Source organism: Xyrauchen texanus, chromosome 6, assembly GCF_025860055.1.
Source record: "Xyrauchen texanus isolate HMW12.3.18 chromosome 6, RBS_HiC_50CHRs, whole genome shotgun sequence".
NCBI lineage: Eukaryota > Metazoa > Chordata > Actinopteri > Cypriniformes > Catostomidae > Xyrauchen > Xyrauchen texanus.
In genome coordinates, this window is record NC_068281.1 from 5,266,785 (window position 1) to 5,282,797 (window position 16,013).

Genomic DNA, 16,013 nt, shown 5'->3' on the forward strand with positions numbered 1-16,013 from the left:
CTTACGGACGGCGGCCGTTCACAAACGGTCGGTCTACTCCCTCCCCCGGTGGATGGCAGCGGCGCTCCCCTGGGTGGACGGCAGTGTTGAGGACTCCGCGACGGTCATCCCTCCTCCTTCCCGGGCTTCGGCACCAGTGTAACGTAGTTCAATGGAAAGGAGGAGGCGAGAACCGGCTTGGCAATATAAATAATAGTGTAATTAGTAAACTGAAACAAAAAACAAAACACGCACATGACGGACATGTCTGTAAACTATCTCTCTCTCTCTCTCGTCGCACCACCGTCTGCCATCGGCCTTTATCCCTCTCGGAGGCTTAATTAGCCTGATAAGGGACCGGGTGTGTATAATCACAACCTGGCCCCGCCCTCCGCCCTGCCACAGATCTGTTTTATAGTCTGACCAGTTCCGTTTTGTGTGTGTGTGTGTGTGTGTGGGTGGGTTTGAGTGGTTTACGAGGACATTTAGGTTAAAAACTGGTAATTACAAGGGTATTATGATAGAAATGTGGTTTATGAGGACATTTCTAGTGTCCCCATAATTCAAATCTCTTAAAAAAACATACTAAACAATGTTTTTTTTTAAATGTAAAAATGCAGAAAGTATTTTGTGAAAGTTAGGTTTAGATGCCTTTGTGTTTTCTGCATTGTGGCTGTTTTTATATATATATATAATAAAAAGACTTTCAGTTACTATTTGTAGACAGTATCATATAACAAATGGTTCTAATGAGACATTTAAAAAAAATTACTTTATCACATTATTGAGGTTATTTTATTTAAACTTTTGCTAAAACATCAATACAAAAATTGCATTTCAAACAGTCATGCCAGTAAATTATTTCTAAATTGACATTGAAATTGAATGAGAACAGAGAGAGAGAGAGAGAGAGAGAGAGCGATTTACAGCAAGTGTAATTTTTCATTTGACCTTGGTTTATAACCTTAGGCCTATTTGGCTGAAAAGCTCTTTTGTTTCACCTCCCATGATTCTGAGCCACTGATCATGTCCCGTTTCTATGGAAACTCAATCAAGTATGTCCTCAAGTGGCACTCTGCAAGTGAGGGGCTTGTTTGTTCCAGTTGCCCTTTAAGTTAAGGGGATAGTTCACCTAATTTATTCACCCTCATGCCATCCCAGATGCGTGACTTACTTTCTTCTGCAGAACACAAATGAAGATTTTTAGAAGAATATCTCAGCTCTGTTGGTCCATACAATGCAAGTGAATGGTGACCAGAACTATGAAGCTCCAAAAAAACACATAAAGGCAGCTTTAAAGTAATCTATACGACTCCAGTGGGTTAATCAATGTCATCTAAAGCAATCCAATTGGTTTTGAGTAAGAACAGACCAAAATCAATTATAACTCCTTTTTCACTATGAGTGCTTCTCAGTTGGAAGACTGCAGCCTTGTTAGGCTGGATATCTCGGCTGCCATGTCATCAAGCACCGTCGAAGGCCGTCTCAATTGTGAGGACCCTTGGAAGGCAGCCTTGTCTCGCATCCTTCGTTCGACTTATTTTGGAGGATGCATCAGATGTGGCCTTCAGTCACACACAATCCATTGCACAATTCTGATTTTTTAAAAGAAAACACTGGAAAGCAATTCAAACAGATGTGCATCTTCCTGGTCACTTCCAAAGTAGTTGTAGAGCATCAGAAATAATTTATTTTCAAACATGTGTCCTCACAGCCCGGCCCCGCCCTCCTCCTCATCACAGTGATATTGTTAATATATTTTACATATGCCTTTTAGAACATTTTAATTTATCCATTGATTATTTATTTGTATAGTTTTATACAAATACGCTCCTCGTCGTCACACTCCTCCATCGCCTGACTCAGGTCTTCCCTCCTTTCTGGAGCCCTGGGAGAGACGTGGGGAGGGAAAGAGTGAGGTGGAGCATCAGAGAGAGAGAGAGAAAACTGTCTCGTTGGTCCCCAGACACGACATCGCCTGGTCCTCAGCCACTCCTCCGACCTCTGGCGGACGGCTGTTACCGCTCCCCTAGTGGATGGCAGTGGCGAGGACTCCTGGACAGCGCATCCCTCCACCATCCCAGGTTTTGGCACCACCAGTGAAACCGGTGGGCAAGGACGAGGCGAGAACCGGCTGAGCATTCAACATAAGTTTTAATATCATAAATTAACTTAAATCAACGTAAACACAAACATATAGACACACACAGCAGCCACATGTGTCTCTCATTCTCCCGAACTGGCACCCCAGTTTGCTTTATTAGCCTGATTTAGCTGTATCCTTATCACTGCATTATTCAGATCAACTTGACAACTGTCTTTCATGCCTGTCGGTGACAGTTGTGTTTTCTTTCAGAAGTTAGAAACAAGCTTTTCTGTTGTCATACCTTTAACCTGAACTTTCCAAATCATAACACATACACAAAAAAATCACCAAAAAAAGCTTCACAAATGCTCACATATATAATCAACTGATAACACCACTACTCACTATGTTTATGCTTTACTTTGCCTCTGTTTTCAACTTAATGCAAAGAGCGACGGTTGTTTATTTTTCCCAGAGCATTCTTAATTTCCCAGAATTCAGCCAGGCCAACCCTTGGGAATCTCCTTGATCACTTCTAATCTGGCCTTTCACAATAGCATGTACATTTTATATCAATCCATCAAATGTACACACAAATCTCCTTGCTTTCGTGCTCATTAAGTTAGCATGTTTATCTGCTATATTTACAAGTTCTCGTGGATATGAAACAAAAATGATGAAAAACCTTTGATGAAATTCATGGTCATTTATCTGTTTCAAAAGTGATTGTTGTGAGATTGCATTTGGAAGACTACCTTATGGTTCACTGTATAGTGCATACTGCAGAGTATACTGCCAAAACTAATTTTAATAGTATGAGAAACAGTATGCAGCCTGCAATGAAATGCAGTACTTTTAAAATGCAAACATTTCAAACCGTAGTATGCATTTTTGTCACATGACCTCACCACGTTGCATGTTGTATTCAGTGAGTGGTGCAAATGATCATGCTGGAAAGTTTGGCTTAACTTTTGGCAAGTAACACTTTGTTAAAATTATGATTTATTTATCACACTGGAAAGGGAAGTTAAAGTGGAGTATTCCAAGCAGTGTACTATGTTGTACATTATTGCACATAATTGAACATTTTGCCTAATATCTCCTTCTGTAATCTTCAGAATAAAGTCACAACATCAGGCTGAGTAAATGATATCAGAATTTTAATTATTGGGTGACCAATGCTTTAAAATGTATATACCTTCACTGTTCATTAAATTTGTTTAAATTGTTTTCTCTGCATTTACTGTTTATATATCATAGTTGAGAAGCCTGTGGAAAACTAGTAAGGTATTAGCTTGACTGGTTTAGTGCATTACATTTACATTTATGCATTTGGCAGACACTTTTTTCCAAAGCGACTTACAGTGCACTTATTACAGGGACAATCTCCCCGGAGCAACCTGGAGTTAAGTGCCTTGCTCAAGGACACAATGGTGGTGGCTGTGGGGTTCAAACCAGCGACCTTCTGATTAACAGCCCTGTGCTTTAGCCACTACGCCACCACCACTCCCACGCCACAGTTGGAAAGGGTTACATATTAATACTGATAGGCAACATTACAATATGGTGTTTTGTCGCCCCTTAGTGGACACTCTTTCATTCCACTGTAAAACGGCAGAAATCTGATGCCAGAGAGCAAATGCAGACATCTGATTTCACATTCAACAATCAGGTCCTAACATGGGTTTCATGTCGATTGTCTAATATCCCATGTGGTGTTCAGATAAAGCCTTCGTTGATTACCATAGCATTTTCCTTATTGTGGAATCAACTGTGTCCTTTAAGGGATAATTTACTCTAAAATGTCATTTTTGTTATAATTTACTCACTCTCATGTTGTTCAAAACCCAAATGACTTTCTTCCATGGAACACAAAAGGAGATGAAAATCATTAGCCTAAGTTGCCATTCACTTTAATTACAATTTTATATACTGTATATATATATATATAATACAATTCTGCTAGCATTTATTGTCATATTGGTTTGGGAAATTATTGCTTTTAAGATGAACTGTCCGTTTAAGATTTTTATATTATACATTTTTTATTTTATTTTTTTAAGGGAGAGGTTGTTTGGAAACCATAGCATGACACATGTTTCATTATAGAAGTAATTTTGTACTAGATTAACGAAAATTGGTGCCTAACTCCACTAATTGCCCCAGGGAATAATACAGAATTGGTGTGATTATGTCCAATTTAAACTAATATTAGAAAAATACACATATACAGTACTTTAAAATTTATAACAAATGTATTATGTTAGATTGTTATGCATGTTTGAAAATTCACATCTATCTGTCAAAGATTCGATTTTTGGCTTAAATAGCAACCTTAAAGGGATAGTTCACCCAAAAATTAAAGTTCTCTCATCATTTACTCACCCTGAGACATCCCAGATGTGTATAACTTACTTTCTTCTACAGAACACAAAATAAGTTTTTTAGAAGAATAGCCTATTTCTACTCTGTTGGTCCGCACACTGCAAGTGAATGGTGGCCTGAACATTGAAGCTCCAAAAAGCACATAAAAGCAGTATAAAAGTACACATGTGACTCCATCAATGTCTTCAGAAGATAAATATGATAGGTGTGGGTAAGTAAAAGATCTCCACTTTCAATTTCACATTCTTATTTTGTTTTTGGCGACTCGTATTCTATGTGCATATTGCCACCTACTGGGCAGGGAGGAGAATTCATTGTAAAAAATGACTTAAATATTGATCCCGCATTTAACATATTGCTTCAGAAGACATGGATTAAACCACTGAAGTCGTGTGGACTACTTTTATGCTGCATTTATGTGCTTTTTGGAACTTCAAAGTTCTGTCCACCATTCACCTTGAATGGACCAACAGAGCTGAGATAGTCTTCTACAAATCTTCGTTTGTGTTTAGCAGAAGACACCTGGGATGGCATGAGGGTGAGCAAATGATGAGAAGATTTACATTTTTGGGAGAAATGTCCCTTAAACTTATACGACTTTCTTTCTCCTACAAAACACAAAAGTTTATATTTTAACGAAATTCATAGTTCACTATCAAATCAGTGATCAACCCATATCAATAGAGCCCAAATCAAATAGGGTGACATGTCAATAACATAAAACCTCATTGGTTTTCAGTGAATAACAGTTAACTATTGCGCAACACTATTGTATGGTTTTAGACTATAGAGCATGAGTCATTTGGACTACTAATATGACATTTTTTTCTTCTACTTTTTATGGCTTGATAGCCCCCGTCCCCATCCAGTGTCATTATATGGACAACAGCAATATAAACTCCTATCAAAACATCTTATTTCGTGTTCAATGTAAGAAAAAAACATACAGGTTTAGAACAACATGAGGCTTAGAAAATGATGACAGAATTTTCTTTTAACGGTGAACTATGCCTTTAAGAAGCCAACCAACCACCCCTCTCCTCTTATGTTTCACCGGTTCCTGACGTTCATGTGTGCTGGTGGGCTGCACCACTTTCTTTCGCAGTGGGGGAACTCGAGACCTCATTAACTTAAGCACCTGGACAGCGACTGGCCCGGAAACCCTCCTCTTTATCTCCTCTCAGTGTAACAATGCAGGTTGAGCGTTCCGTGAAGCGATATTCCTCTCAGACATGGTTTGACAAACAATGCGACTTCAATCCGTTTCTGGGGGCTTTTGTTGCCGGGTAATATAGGATAGCTGGATGTATTGCGCACATCGCACGTACAGATCGCTGAAATAGCGCAGGTTGTTGTGGGTTCCCTTCCGTACAGGGAGGGGTGAGCGTGAAGGAGGAATAACGCCGCGGTTCTCTTTGTTTACACCGGGATAAAAGTGAGAATGCGACGGACTCTGATTTTGTGGATTTGGAGTGTTTATCTACACCTCAGTGCAGCACGTTCAGCATCCCGTAAGTACATGTGTAGCCTATGTGTGCGCGCGCGGGTTCTATAATCTTATTATGCGTCAGCTGTGACTCTTCAATAAGTCACTAACATATATGCTGCATATATTGTTACGTTTTACAGTTTTAATAGATGATTAATAGAAAGAAATGCTCTTCTAAATGATCAATGCACACATGTGTACAGAAATGGTATTATGTGTGCCAAATGGTAACATGAGATGTCATGCTTTAATGCTTTGCATGGGTGTATCAAGGGAATATAATATTAGTGTACTGTAAAAAGTGCAAATGTAAAGTGTTTACCTAAAGGTTCATTTCTACCTGATTTGACCCTAAAAATTACTTTTGTTATTGGTATAGTTGGTATAACCTAATGTGGTCAAATTATACTATAGTTTTTATTGACTTCAACCAGTTAATGTACATGGTACCAAAATAAGCACATTTTTAAGTTACATGAACTCTGAACTATAGTCTTCTTTCTTTCTTTCTTTCTTTCTTTCTTTCTTTCTCAAAAACCTCTTTTAGTCAAGTATAGTTGTTGTAGTCAAGTTTACATACTGTATAATTCATTCATGTGGAATGAAATTGTTCTGCGGTAATAACAAGTAGCCGCTTGAGGTCATGCATTAATAAATAATGCCCAACAGAGAGGTATGGACATGCTGGCACCCTAGTATAAAGTAAAAATGAAAGGAACAGGTGGGGATGGAGCATGCAGAGAATTAGAGATGGGGTATTTAAACCAGAAACTGCTGCACAGAAATCTGATATGCACTAGGAGACAGTGTAGAGCATCACCTGTCACCACCTATGCAATACTGTAATTGTTATTACAGTAATAATCACAGTACTGTAATTGTAAATTTGTATCACAGCAAATATTATACTACTTTAACAGGCATTACTGCATTAATTTGAATACTGTAAATTAATAACTGTAAAATGAAGACACTGTTTTTGTCACAAAAATGACATTTATTTTTTAACTTAATTCAACTTTCAACATTTTACATTTGAAATTACATAGGCACTAAATAGATTTTATTTTGTATTTTTCAATTTGTAAACCCTTTTTCATTTTGTAATTTTTTTTATTTTGTAAACAACAACACTACTTTCCTAAATCCTTCCTCTTTTTTCAAGTTACCCTGACAATGTAAACTGCATGGCTTGAAATTGTTTTGTTAATCTTTCATGCATATTTAGAGAGTTTTAAAATGATTGATTTATTGTTTGGGGAGTTTTAGTTCATTTGATTGTACTTCTAGAAACAAATGTAAAAGAAAGAAACAGAAAAAAACAAAGGAAAGTAATTGTTAATCATAAAGATGTGTGCAAGTACACTATTGTTTTACATTTGCTTTCTGAGACTCGCTGACAGTCACATGTATCCTAGTAACGTTGATTCAATGTGGGAAAAAAAACACAAAAACAAAGATATTTTTACAAATAAAACAGTAAGATCCAAGCACTGGAAGCAATTAAAATGTTTAGTTAAAAGTGGAAATGCATAAAAACACAATTAAATATGAACCAAAAACTGTAGAATTTTACGCAATAAAATGTCTAAGACTGACTTTATTATTCCTGAACTGGATGCTTCTTCCTGTGCTGGAGTCTTCTTACCTTCAGTGGAAGGAATTAGTTACTAAAGTGTATAGGCAAGACTGATGACTCTATGACAATTTTTGTTGACTCCTCATTTCCCATTAGAAATACCACAATATATTTCTACTACTGACAACAGTACGTAAAAGGGCAGTAGCATGGTACAAAGGTACACACACACACACACCAGCTGGTTTAAGTTTTGTGTGGTTTTGGTACACGTGCGTCTATAATGCACAAAATGTCTTGAAATTACAAGGACACTTGGAAATCCCACATGGAAACCTGAAGTTTGCACAGTTTCTGTGCACATAACATGCTTGATATATCTAGGGATTGTGTCTGCAGAGAAACGACATTGTTTGCACATATTGTATGCATACTAGTTAGTCCCTTTATGAAGCTGAAATGATTGTTGTGGTTTTCTTTGCTGCAAAAAACATTCAAAACATCACTTTGTAGAAAACTCTACTCAGACTGAAAGGAAAGAGCGAAATGGTACAAAACATCTTAATAAAGTGGAATGTATTATGCTTCTGTAAATGTAGCCAGCTAGTAGGTATCTGTGCAGTATGTAAACCTCACTGATGCTACAGGCTGTAGCCTTTGCCTCCTTGTTAGCATGCCTGCCTCCCATGGTGGAGATGTCGGTTTGAATCCCGCTCAGAGCAGGTTGAGCCAGAACGGTTACAGTGGTGCTGTGACCCGGATGGTAGTGAGGTTTAGAGGGGTGAGTGTAACGGTAGCCAGCTGGTAGGTAGCTGTGCAGTATGTGAACCTCACTTCCCTGGCCTCAAGACTGATGCTAGAGGCTGTAACCTTTAGCCTCCTCGTTAGCGCGCCCACCTCCCATGCTGGAGACGCCGGTTCGAATCCTGTTCAGAGCGGGTTGAGCCGGAGCAGTTACGGTGGTGCCGTGACCCGGATGGTAGTGAGGTTTAGAGGGGTGAGTGTAACGTAGCCAGCTGGTAGGTAGCTGTGCATTATGTGAACCTCACTTCCCTGGCCTCGAGACTGACGCTAGAGGCTGTAACCTTTAGCCTCCTCGTTAGCGCGCCCACCCCCCAGTGACACCGGTTCGAATCCCTCTCAGAGCAGATCGAGTAGGACCGGTTGTACTTCCACGAGTTGGGAACAAGACCCCTGTATGCTCAAGTTAGGCTAGCAACAATTTGTCCAACTTAGCTGCTGCAGTCTGCCCTGCGATGAAGCTCAGAGAAATACATGATCCTATCAAAAATGATGTGCTGTTTAAAAGTATTACCCATTGTTGCGTTTTGTTTCGCCTCGGCCCGCTTCAGTACTTGTTAACCCATGCCTCATGGTAGCAAGCAAGAGAAAAACAAGTGACAAGCTTCTCCAAACGGAGCTAGCTAGTGCACTAACACACACACATACACGTGGAGACACACACACACACACACACAATTTCAATTTAATTTTATCCAATAATGTTAATATTATTGATGACATTATCAAATAAATGTCACCAGATAACACAATCTATCAAAATTGAATGTCCAAATAGTTTATTTTGGTAATATTCAGCACACTAGCTTACTAGCTAAAGAGGATGACTCTCTCTACTTCTTTCTCCCAGTGCACTCTTAAAGTTAAACACACAGGTAAATTTACATGAGGAAACTAAATTAACGTAGCATTGCAAAATAATGAGCAAAGTTACCTTGCTGAAGTCAAAGGCGGAAGAAAGTGTGGAATCTTGTCAGTAAGCTCTTGCAACAAAATAGTGTGGAGAAAAGGAGGTGGCCGTCAGCATATCATTATACTCCATCATTTGTGTAACTGCTAATGTTATGGAGGATATAAAAATGTCAGGTCCTCCTCTGTCTGTGTGATAGCAAAAACTAGAAAATGTCTGTGTTGGAAATAATGCAATGTGTACCTTCAGCAAAAACAGATTATTGTTTCTACTGCTGAAAAAAAATCCAGCTCCAAATTACTGTATTGTGATTCACAGGAAAAATATAATTACTGTAGAATTCACCCGCCAAAGAAATTTGACCATGATGCTTTGCAGATGTACAGCAACATGTTGTAAACAGGTTCTACAGTAAGCATTTGTCAGGTAACCTTAAAGGCATAGTTCACCAAAAAATGAACATTTTCTCATCAGTTACTCACCCTCATCATATCCCAAGTGTGCATGACTGTTTTTCACAGGACACATTTGAAGAAACATATCTCAGCTCAGTAGGTCCTTAAAATGGAAGTGGATGGTGATCCGACTTAAGAAGCTCCAAAAATCCCAGACAGTCAGCATAAACGTCATCGATATGACTCCTGCGGTTAAATTAATGTCTTCTAAAGGGACACGATGGCTTTTGGTGTGAAAAAGATCAATATTTAAGTACTTTTTATCTATAATTCAATGCTTCATGCGAGGGTGGAGTTCATGTGTTCGCTCGTGTGATGTATTCTCATGTGGAGTGGTGGTGGCGTAGTGGGCTAAGGCACCGAACTGTTAATCAGAACGTCGCTGGTTTGATCCCCACAGCCACCACCATTGTGTCCTTGAGCAAGGCACTTAACTCCAGGTTGCTCCGGGGGGATTGTGCCTGTAATAAGTGCACTGTAAGTTGCTTTGTATAAAAGCGTCTGCCAAGTGCATAAATGCAAATACATTTATGTTGCCATGTTACGGATGTAATCTCACGTTCTCCTCTCGGTTGAGACATCCAGGATAAGCACACAAGTGCACCATTGTGTGTAAAGAAACAGATAAATACAGATCTAATCCAAAACCAATGAAGCTACTGTACAGCATTCCCCCTTCTCACTTATAAACAGGGCTGCTCTTCTGGGTGTGTCGCACATGTCCCAGTTCTACCTTGCATACCGCTGCTGACCAAAAGCAATTATTTCAAGTTAAAAAAGTGCATAAATATGTATATTTTTTGCACCAAAAACTATCGTATCACTTTAGAAGACATTCGTTTAACAGTTGGAGTCATATGGATGATGTATTTGCTGACTGTCTGTGATTTTTGGACCCTCAAAATTCGGATTACCATCCACTTGCATTTTAAGGACCTACTGAGCTGAGATATTTTTAGATTTTTCTTCAAATTAGTTCTGGTGAAGATAGAAAGTCATACACACCTGGGATATCATGAGGGTGAGTAAATGATGGGAGACTTTTTTTTATTTTGGGGTGAACTATCCATGTAAAGTGTGCTCTATGTGGTAACATTTAAATAATCTGGTTTTATTCAAGTCAGAAATATTATTTACTATGAAAAATTTACCTAAAATAAATACACAAGGTTACACTGACAAAAAAAATAGTTTTTAAGGAACAGATCTAGTCGATATAGAACCTTAAGGTAATAATTGTATGTAACAACTTTGTTTTGTGTGTGTTGTAGTAAGAAAAAAAACAAACAAAAAAATATTGCATTTGGACATAAGTTAAATAGAAGTTAAACATGGGGCATTTTGCAATCAAATTAGCATCACCATGCTTTCACGGCAACATTTTCATGAGAAATTATATTTTACACATGCATAGAGTACATAAAGTAGTCAAAAGTAATACTTTTCCATTACTCTCTAGTAACATTAGGTTGCACCACAACTAATTTTAAGGGTTACAGTAAAGGTAGAAATAGCTCCTTAAGGTAAGAGTTGCAGGTTGCTACTTTTTACAGTGTACTGTGCAGAATTTGTAATTTTTTAATATTGTTCTTGATAAGAAGTCAATCTTTTAAATATCTTAAATATCTGGATTTTGCTATGTGATACACCATTTACAGAAAATGCCCTTCCTACTTTATGAATGTAGTTTATGATATAATAAATATAAGTTTTCCTCAGTGTGTCTCTCAGTTGTATTTGCCAATAATAAACAGCCAAGAAAAAATATTGTTTCTAACAGAATTTATTATAACACAAAAATTTTATTATTATTTTTATCAATAAAAATAAAGTACTTTTTTTTATTTGAAATCAGTTTAAGATCACACACACACACACACACACACACACACACACACACACACACACACACACACACACACACACACACACACATATGTTGTGTTTCCATGTTTTATGGGGACTTTCTATAGACATAATGGTTTTTATACTGTACAAACTTTATATTCTATCCCCTAAACCTAACCCTACCCCTAAACCTAACCCTCACAGAAAACTTTCTGCATTTTTACATTTTCAAAAAACATAATTTAGTATGATTTATAAGCTGTTTTCCTTATGGGGACCGACAAAATGTCCCCACAAGGTCAAAAACGTTTTACTATCCTTATGGGGACATAAGGATAGTATGGAGAGTCCATCTAGTGTACCCACAAAGTGATAAATACACGCTCACACCCACACACACACACACACACACACACACACACACACACACGCACACACAATAGAATCAGATATCATTGTAGAAATCAGCACACAGTGGTAGACTAAAATATTACAGGTCTTAACAAAACCAAAACATATCTGTGTGAACCAAATTATAACTATCCATTCAAAGATTTTCCAGTTAACGCTATGTTGGTATCATTTGCAGAGACTGGCAATAAAACACGCATGACATAATTCTGCTCTGTAATACAGACAGATATTCATAAGATCAGTTCGAGCTCTCCTATTGGCTGTGGCAGCTCCTCTAGATCAGTAACACTGTGTTTTGTGATGCTAATGAGGGAGCTCATTTAGATTCCTGGCACCTGCCATCTTGATTTGTCAAAGTGTGTGCCTCCACCTGTCATCTCACCCCTCCCCCATCCACCAGGCACCTCCCTTTGTCCACACAGAGATGGACACAACTGAACAAAAGCCTACAAGCAAGCATGCACCCCTATGTGTTTCACACTCAGTGTCTGTACTGTCACACCTCCAGAAGTTGGTTAGATTGGTGGTTATTTGGTTTTAACTGTTCACTCATGAACAAAGTATACATTTAGTTAAAGGTCCTTTATGGGCTGGATGGGTGAATGGATGGATGGCCATATTGGGACTACAAAAGTATGCTTTGTAAATGTACTGTTAACCACCGTAATAACACATGTGGTGTTACAAAAGGCCACATGATGACTTCAATTTCATCAAGAGAGGCTCTTCCAGGAACAATGGCCAATAAATATGAATAGGCAGTGCACAGTGTCATACACAAACACAAAGGGTAACACACCTAACATTAAAATAATGCAAAATATATTAGCTAAAAATAAAACGTAACATAATTTTAAGAAGAAGCTTAAACATTTCAATAAAATATCAAATGTGATGGGTCACGCAGGGACTTCTTAGAAAGTTTTTTCGTTTTAGTTTACTGTAAAAGTACATGTATTGTCTTGTTAAACATAATATACAATTTCACAGTTAACTATTTGGTTGTTTTTTAACAATAATTTACCGTAAAATTACAGTTACAATTTTTACTGTAGGATTTTTACTTTTTTCTGTTCAAATAAAAAAAAAAAAAATACAATAACTTATTGTAAAATTACATGTGTTGTCTTGTTAAATTAAATATAACTTTTCATCATACATTCTATGGTTAACAAATTAACAGTTTTTACTGTAGCATTTTTACATAATTCTTCCATTAAATCTACAAAAAAAATGTTTACAATAATTTACTGTAATATGTATTGTATTGTTAATTTAATTAACAAATTAATAATTTTATGACATGTATTTTCTTGTTCAATTATATATAATTGTTTACCATACATGGTAAAGTAAACCTATAGTAATACTTTTTTACTGTATAATATTTACATTCTTTTAACATTAAAATTAAAATAAAAAAATACAATTAATATATATATATATAATTTATTGTCTTGTTAAATTAAATATAATTTCCACTTTACGTGCTAAGGTTAACATTTTGTTTACTGTAGCATTTCTACATAATGTTTCCATAAACATTTTTGGATAGATAATTTACCCCAAAATCAAATGCTGTTTATATTTGATAGATTCAAATTAAATTAAAACATTTTGCTGTAAAAGTGACTATTACATTATTGAGAGTCTAAGAATCATCAATGTTGTTTATGAGGCCAGTTCTAGTGTCCCTATAATTCAAATAGCTTAAAAAACATACTAAACTATGTTTTTTGAAAATGGAAAATGCAGAAAGTTTTTTTTTGTGAGGGTTAGGTTTAGGGTTAGGATCAGGATGATAGAATCTATAGTTCGTACAGTATAAAAATCATTATGTCAATGAAGAGTCCTCATAATGATTGTGTGTGAGTGCATGCATGCGTGTGTGTGTGATTTACCTCATTATGGCTGTATAGGTTCTGGAGACTTCAATTACTCCTTATGTCTGATTATCACTCAGAGCTTGAGCTTGCTCAATGAATCTGAATCACAGTTCACTAACACCCAGGGAGACATGAACGACACAAAGCCCCCCAGCAGGCCCTTCTCCACATCCAGCCACTGAGAGCTCATGTTTTCAATCAAATCCCAATTTATGAACAGATGTGGTTTGGAGAGCAAGAGAAGGCAAACAAAGGCCATTTGCGATGACACTGTCAACTCATTAATTCAAGATGTGGCTGTTCATAATTGACAGCTTATACCACAGAGGTTATTAAACATGTTGACTCAGAGCAGCTGCTGGCTCTCATGAGCAGGAATGAATCCATGGATATAAAGTGGATTTAAGTGTCCAAATATGCGTTTCATAGAGTTTACATAAAATTAATGTTCCCTGAAAGGTGGGTTGGAATTGTTTGGGCTGCACTGGTATTTTTAAGAATCATCTTTATATTACATACTGTAACAAAGTTACGGGAAGGAGGAGACAGGAAACGGGGTTTGATAACTGATGGTAGGCTTTTTAATTGCCGTTTTTCTCTTTTACTGAACAATTCAATCACTACAATACACAGCACACTGGGTTGCTTTTTGGGCTCTCTCTCTCTCTGTCGGACTGGAGGCTCGGAGTCTGCTTTTATGCCGCTCTCCTCGTGCTCACTGGAATTAGAGACAGGTGTTAGGCATAATTTAGCTCAGGTGTAACCGCCCTTACCGCTTTCCTCTCCCGGACAGGCGCTTGACCACGCCCCCGCTGCCACACATACATTATATTTGCTGTGTACAATGGGAAAAAAATGGGATAGTTCAACTGAAGATTCAGATTCTGTCTTTCTTTTCTCATCTTCATGTTGTAATAAATCCACATAAGTCTCTTTCTTCCATGGAACCTAAAAGGCAATTTTAGGCAGAATGACAGCTCAGTCACCATTCAATTTCATTGCATAAAAAAAAGATCCATTGAAAGTGAATGGTGACTGAAGCTAACATTCTTCCCAAGAAATCAAATGTTTCAAATTAATTCTTTATATAGGTATATTTGAGAATTTATAGTTGGATTCCATTGTATGCTCATAAAATCCCTTTAAAAACATATAGGTACAGTTATAGGTTCTAGGTGCAATTAAGCTCAACAACAGGTTTTTGTGTAGGGCTGTCCGATTGCACCTGCTCATTTTCCAAAAATAAATGCCTTTGTAAGTGCCTTTATAAAAACACAATGGAAAAAGTTCCCTGCAACTCCAAGAACTTTTGTAATTGGTCCTCCAAACACTTACCATACACAGCTTTAGAAAGAAAGCTCTACTATGAGCCTCGCACAGGTGGATATACCAGGGTGGCATGGGGTGGCAAATGCTGCCCTAAGAAAAAGCATTGCCACTCCATCTGCCACCCCAGCATAAGTATCCAAATGTAAGTATATCATCATTGATTTTGACATTGTGTAGGTGTTTATTCATGTCAAACCGAATAAACTCTCAAGGAACGCACAAATGACTACCGACCCATTGATTGATTACAGCAGCAACCAATCACGTGATTGTTTGCAGCAGCAGCCAATCGCCTACCTATTGCAGCGCTTGTGGGATGATGAGCTTATTTCCTCAACAACATTGACCACATGGATAGATACATGGAGAAAAAAAAAGAGGTAAAAGATGGATTTCTCATTTGTTTCCAAAAATTCACTGAATGATTATTAGATACATCGCTGCCAGTTATGGGTTGAGACGTGTCCTCACCACTCTTTGGAAATAGTTTCCCTCAGGTATAATCCAGATGAAACATCTCCAGTTCTTGAGTTGGAGTTTCTATTTCATCTTTGTGTGTTTTGACTGGCGATCCAGTGCTGGAATGTTTATTTTGAATATCATGATAAGTGTTCGTTGCGACTGTGATCAGTGTTTTATAGTGTCAGCATTTTTGCCACAGCTCGTGCTCTTTTTCCCATGTCCCCCATTGTGATAGCCTTCTCGACCATATTGTTTGTGTGTATGTAGTGTGTGTGTGTGTGTTGTCTTTTTCTCTTTCTCTCCCTTAACCAGGTGAGCTGATTGTGGATGGGGTGCACCGGTGCGCAGTGTGTTTCCTCCCTATATAAACTGAGTGTTTCATGGCTGGGT

At 37.7% G+C, this 16,013-nt stretch overlaps 1 protein-coding gene across 2 annotated transcripts in view; it reads left to right on the forward strand.

Annotated features, from left to right (window-relative positions):
• The first annotated feature begins 5,611 nt into the window (after window positions 1–5,611).
• Window positions 5,612–16,013, forward strand: part of LOC127645030 (contactin-associated protein-like 2) — a 60,087-nt gene continuing 49,685 nt past the window's right edge. For both annotated transcript variants that reach the window (XR_007970760.1, XM_052128525.1), the window contains exon 1: window positions 5,612–5,961. Coding sequence is in view for 1 of the 2 variants with exons in the window: in XM_052128525.1 (XP_051984485.1) it covers window positions 5,892–5,961 (70 nt within the window). In the remaining variant the exon portion in view is untranslated. The remainder of the gene's footprint in view (window positions 5,962–16,013) is intronic.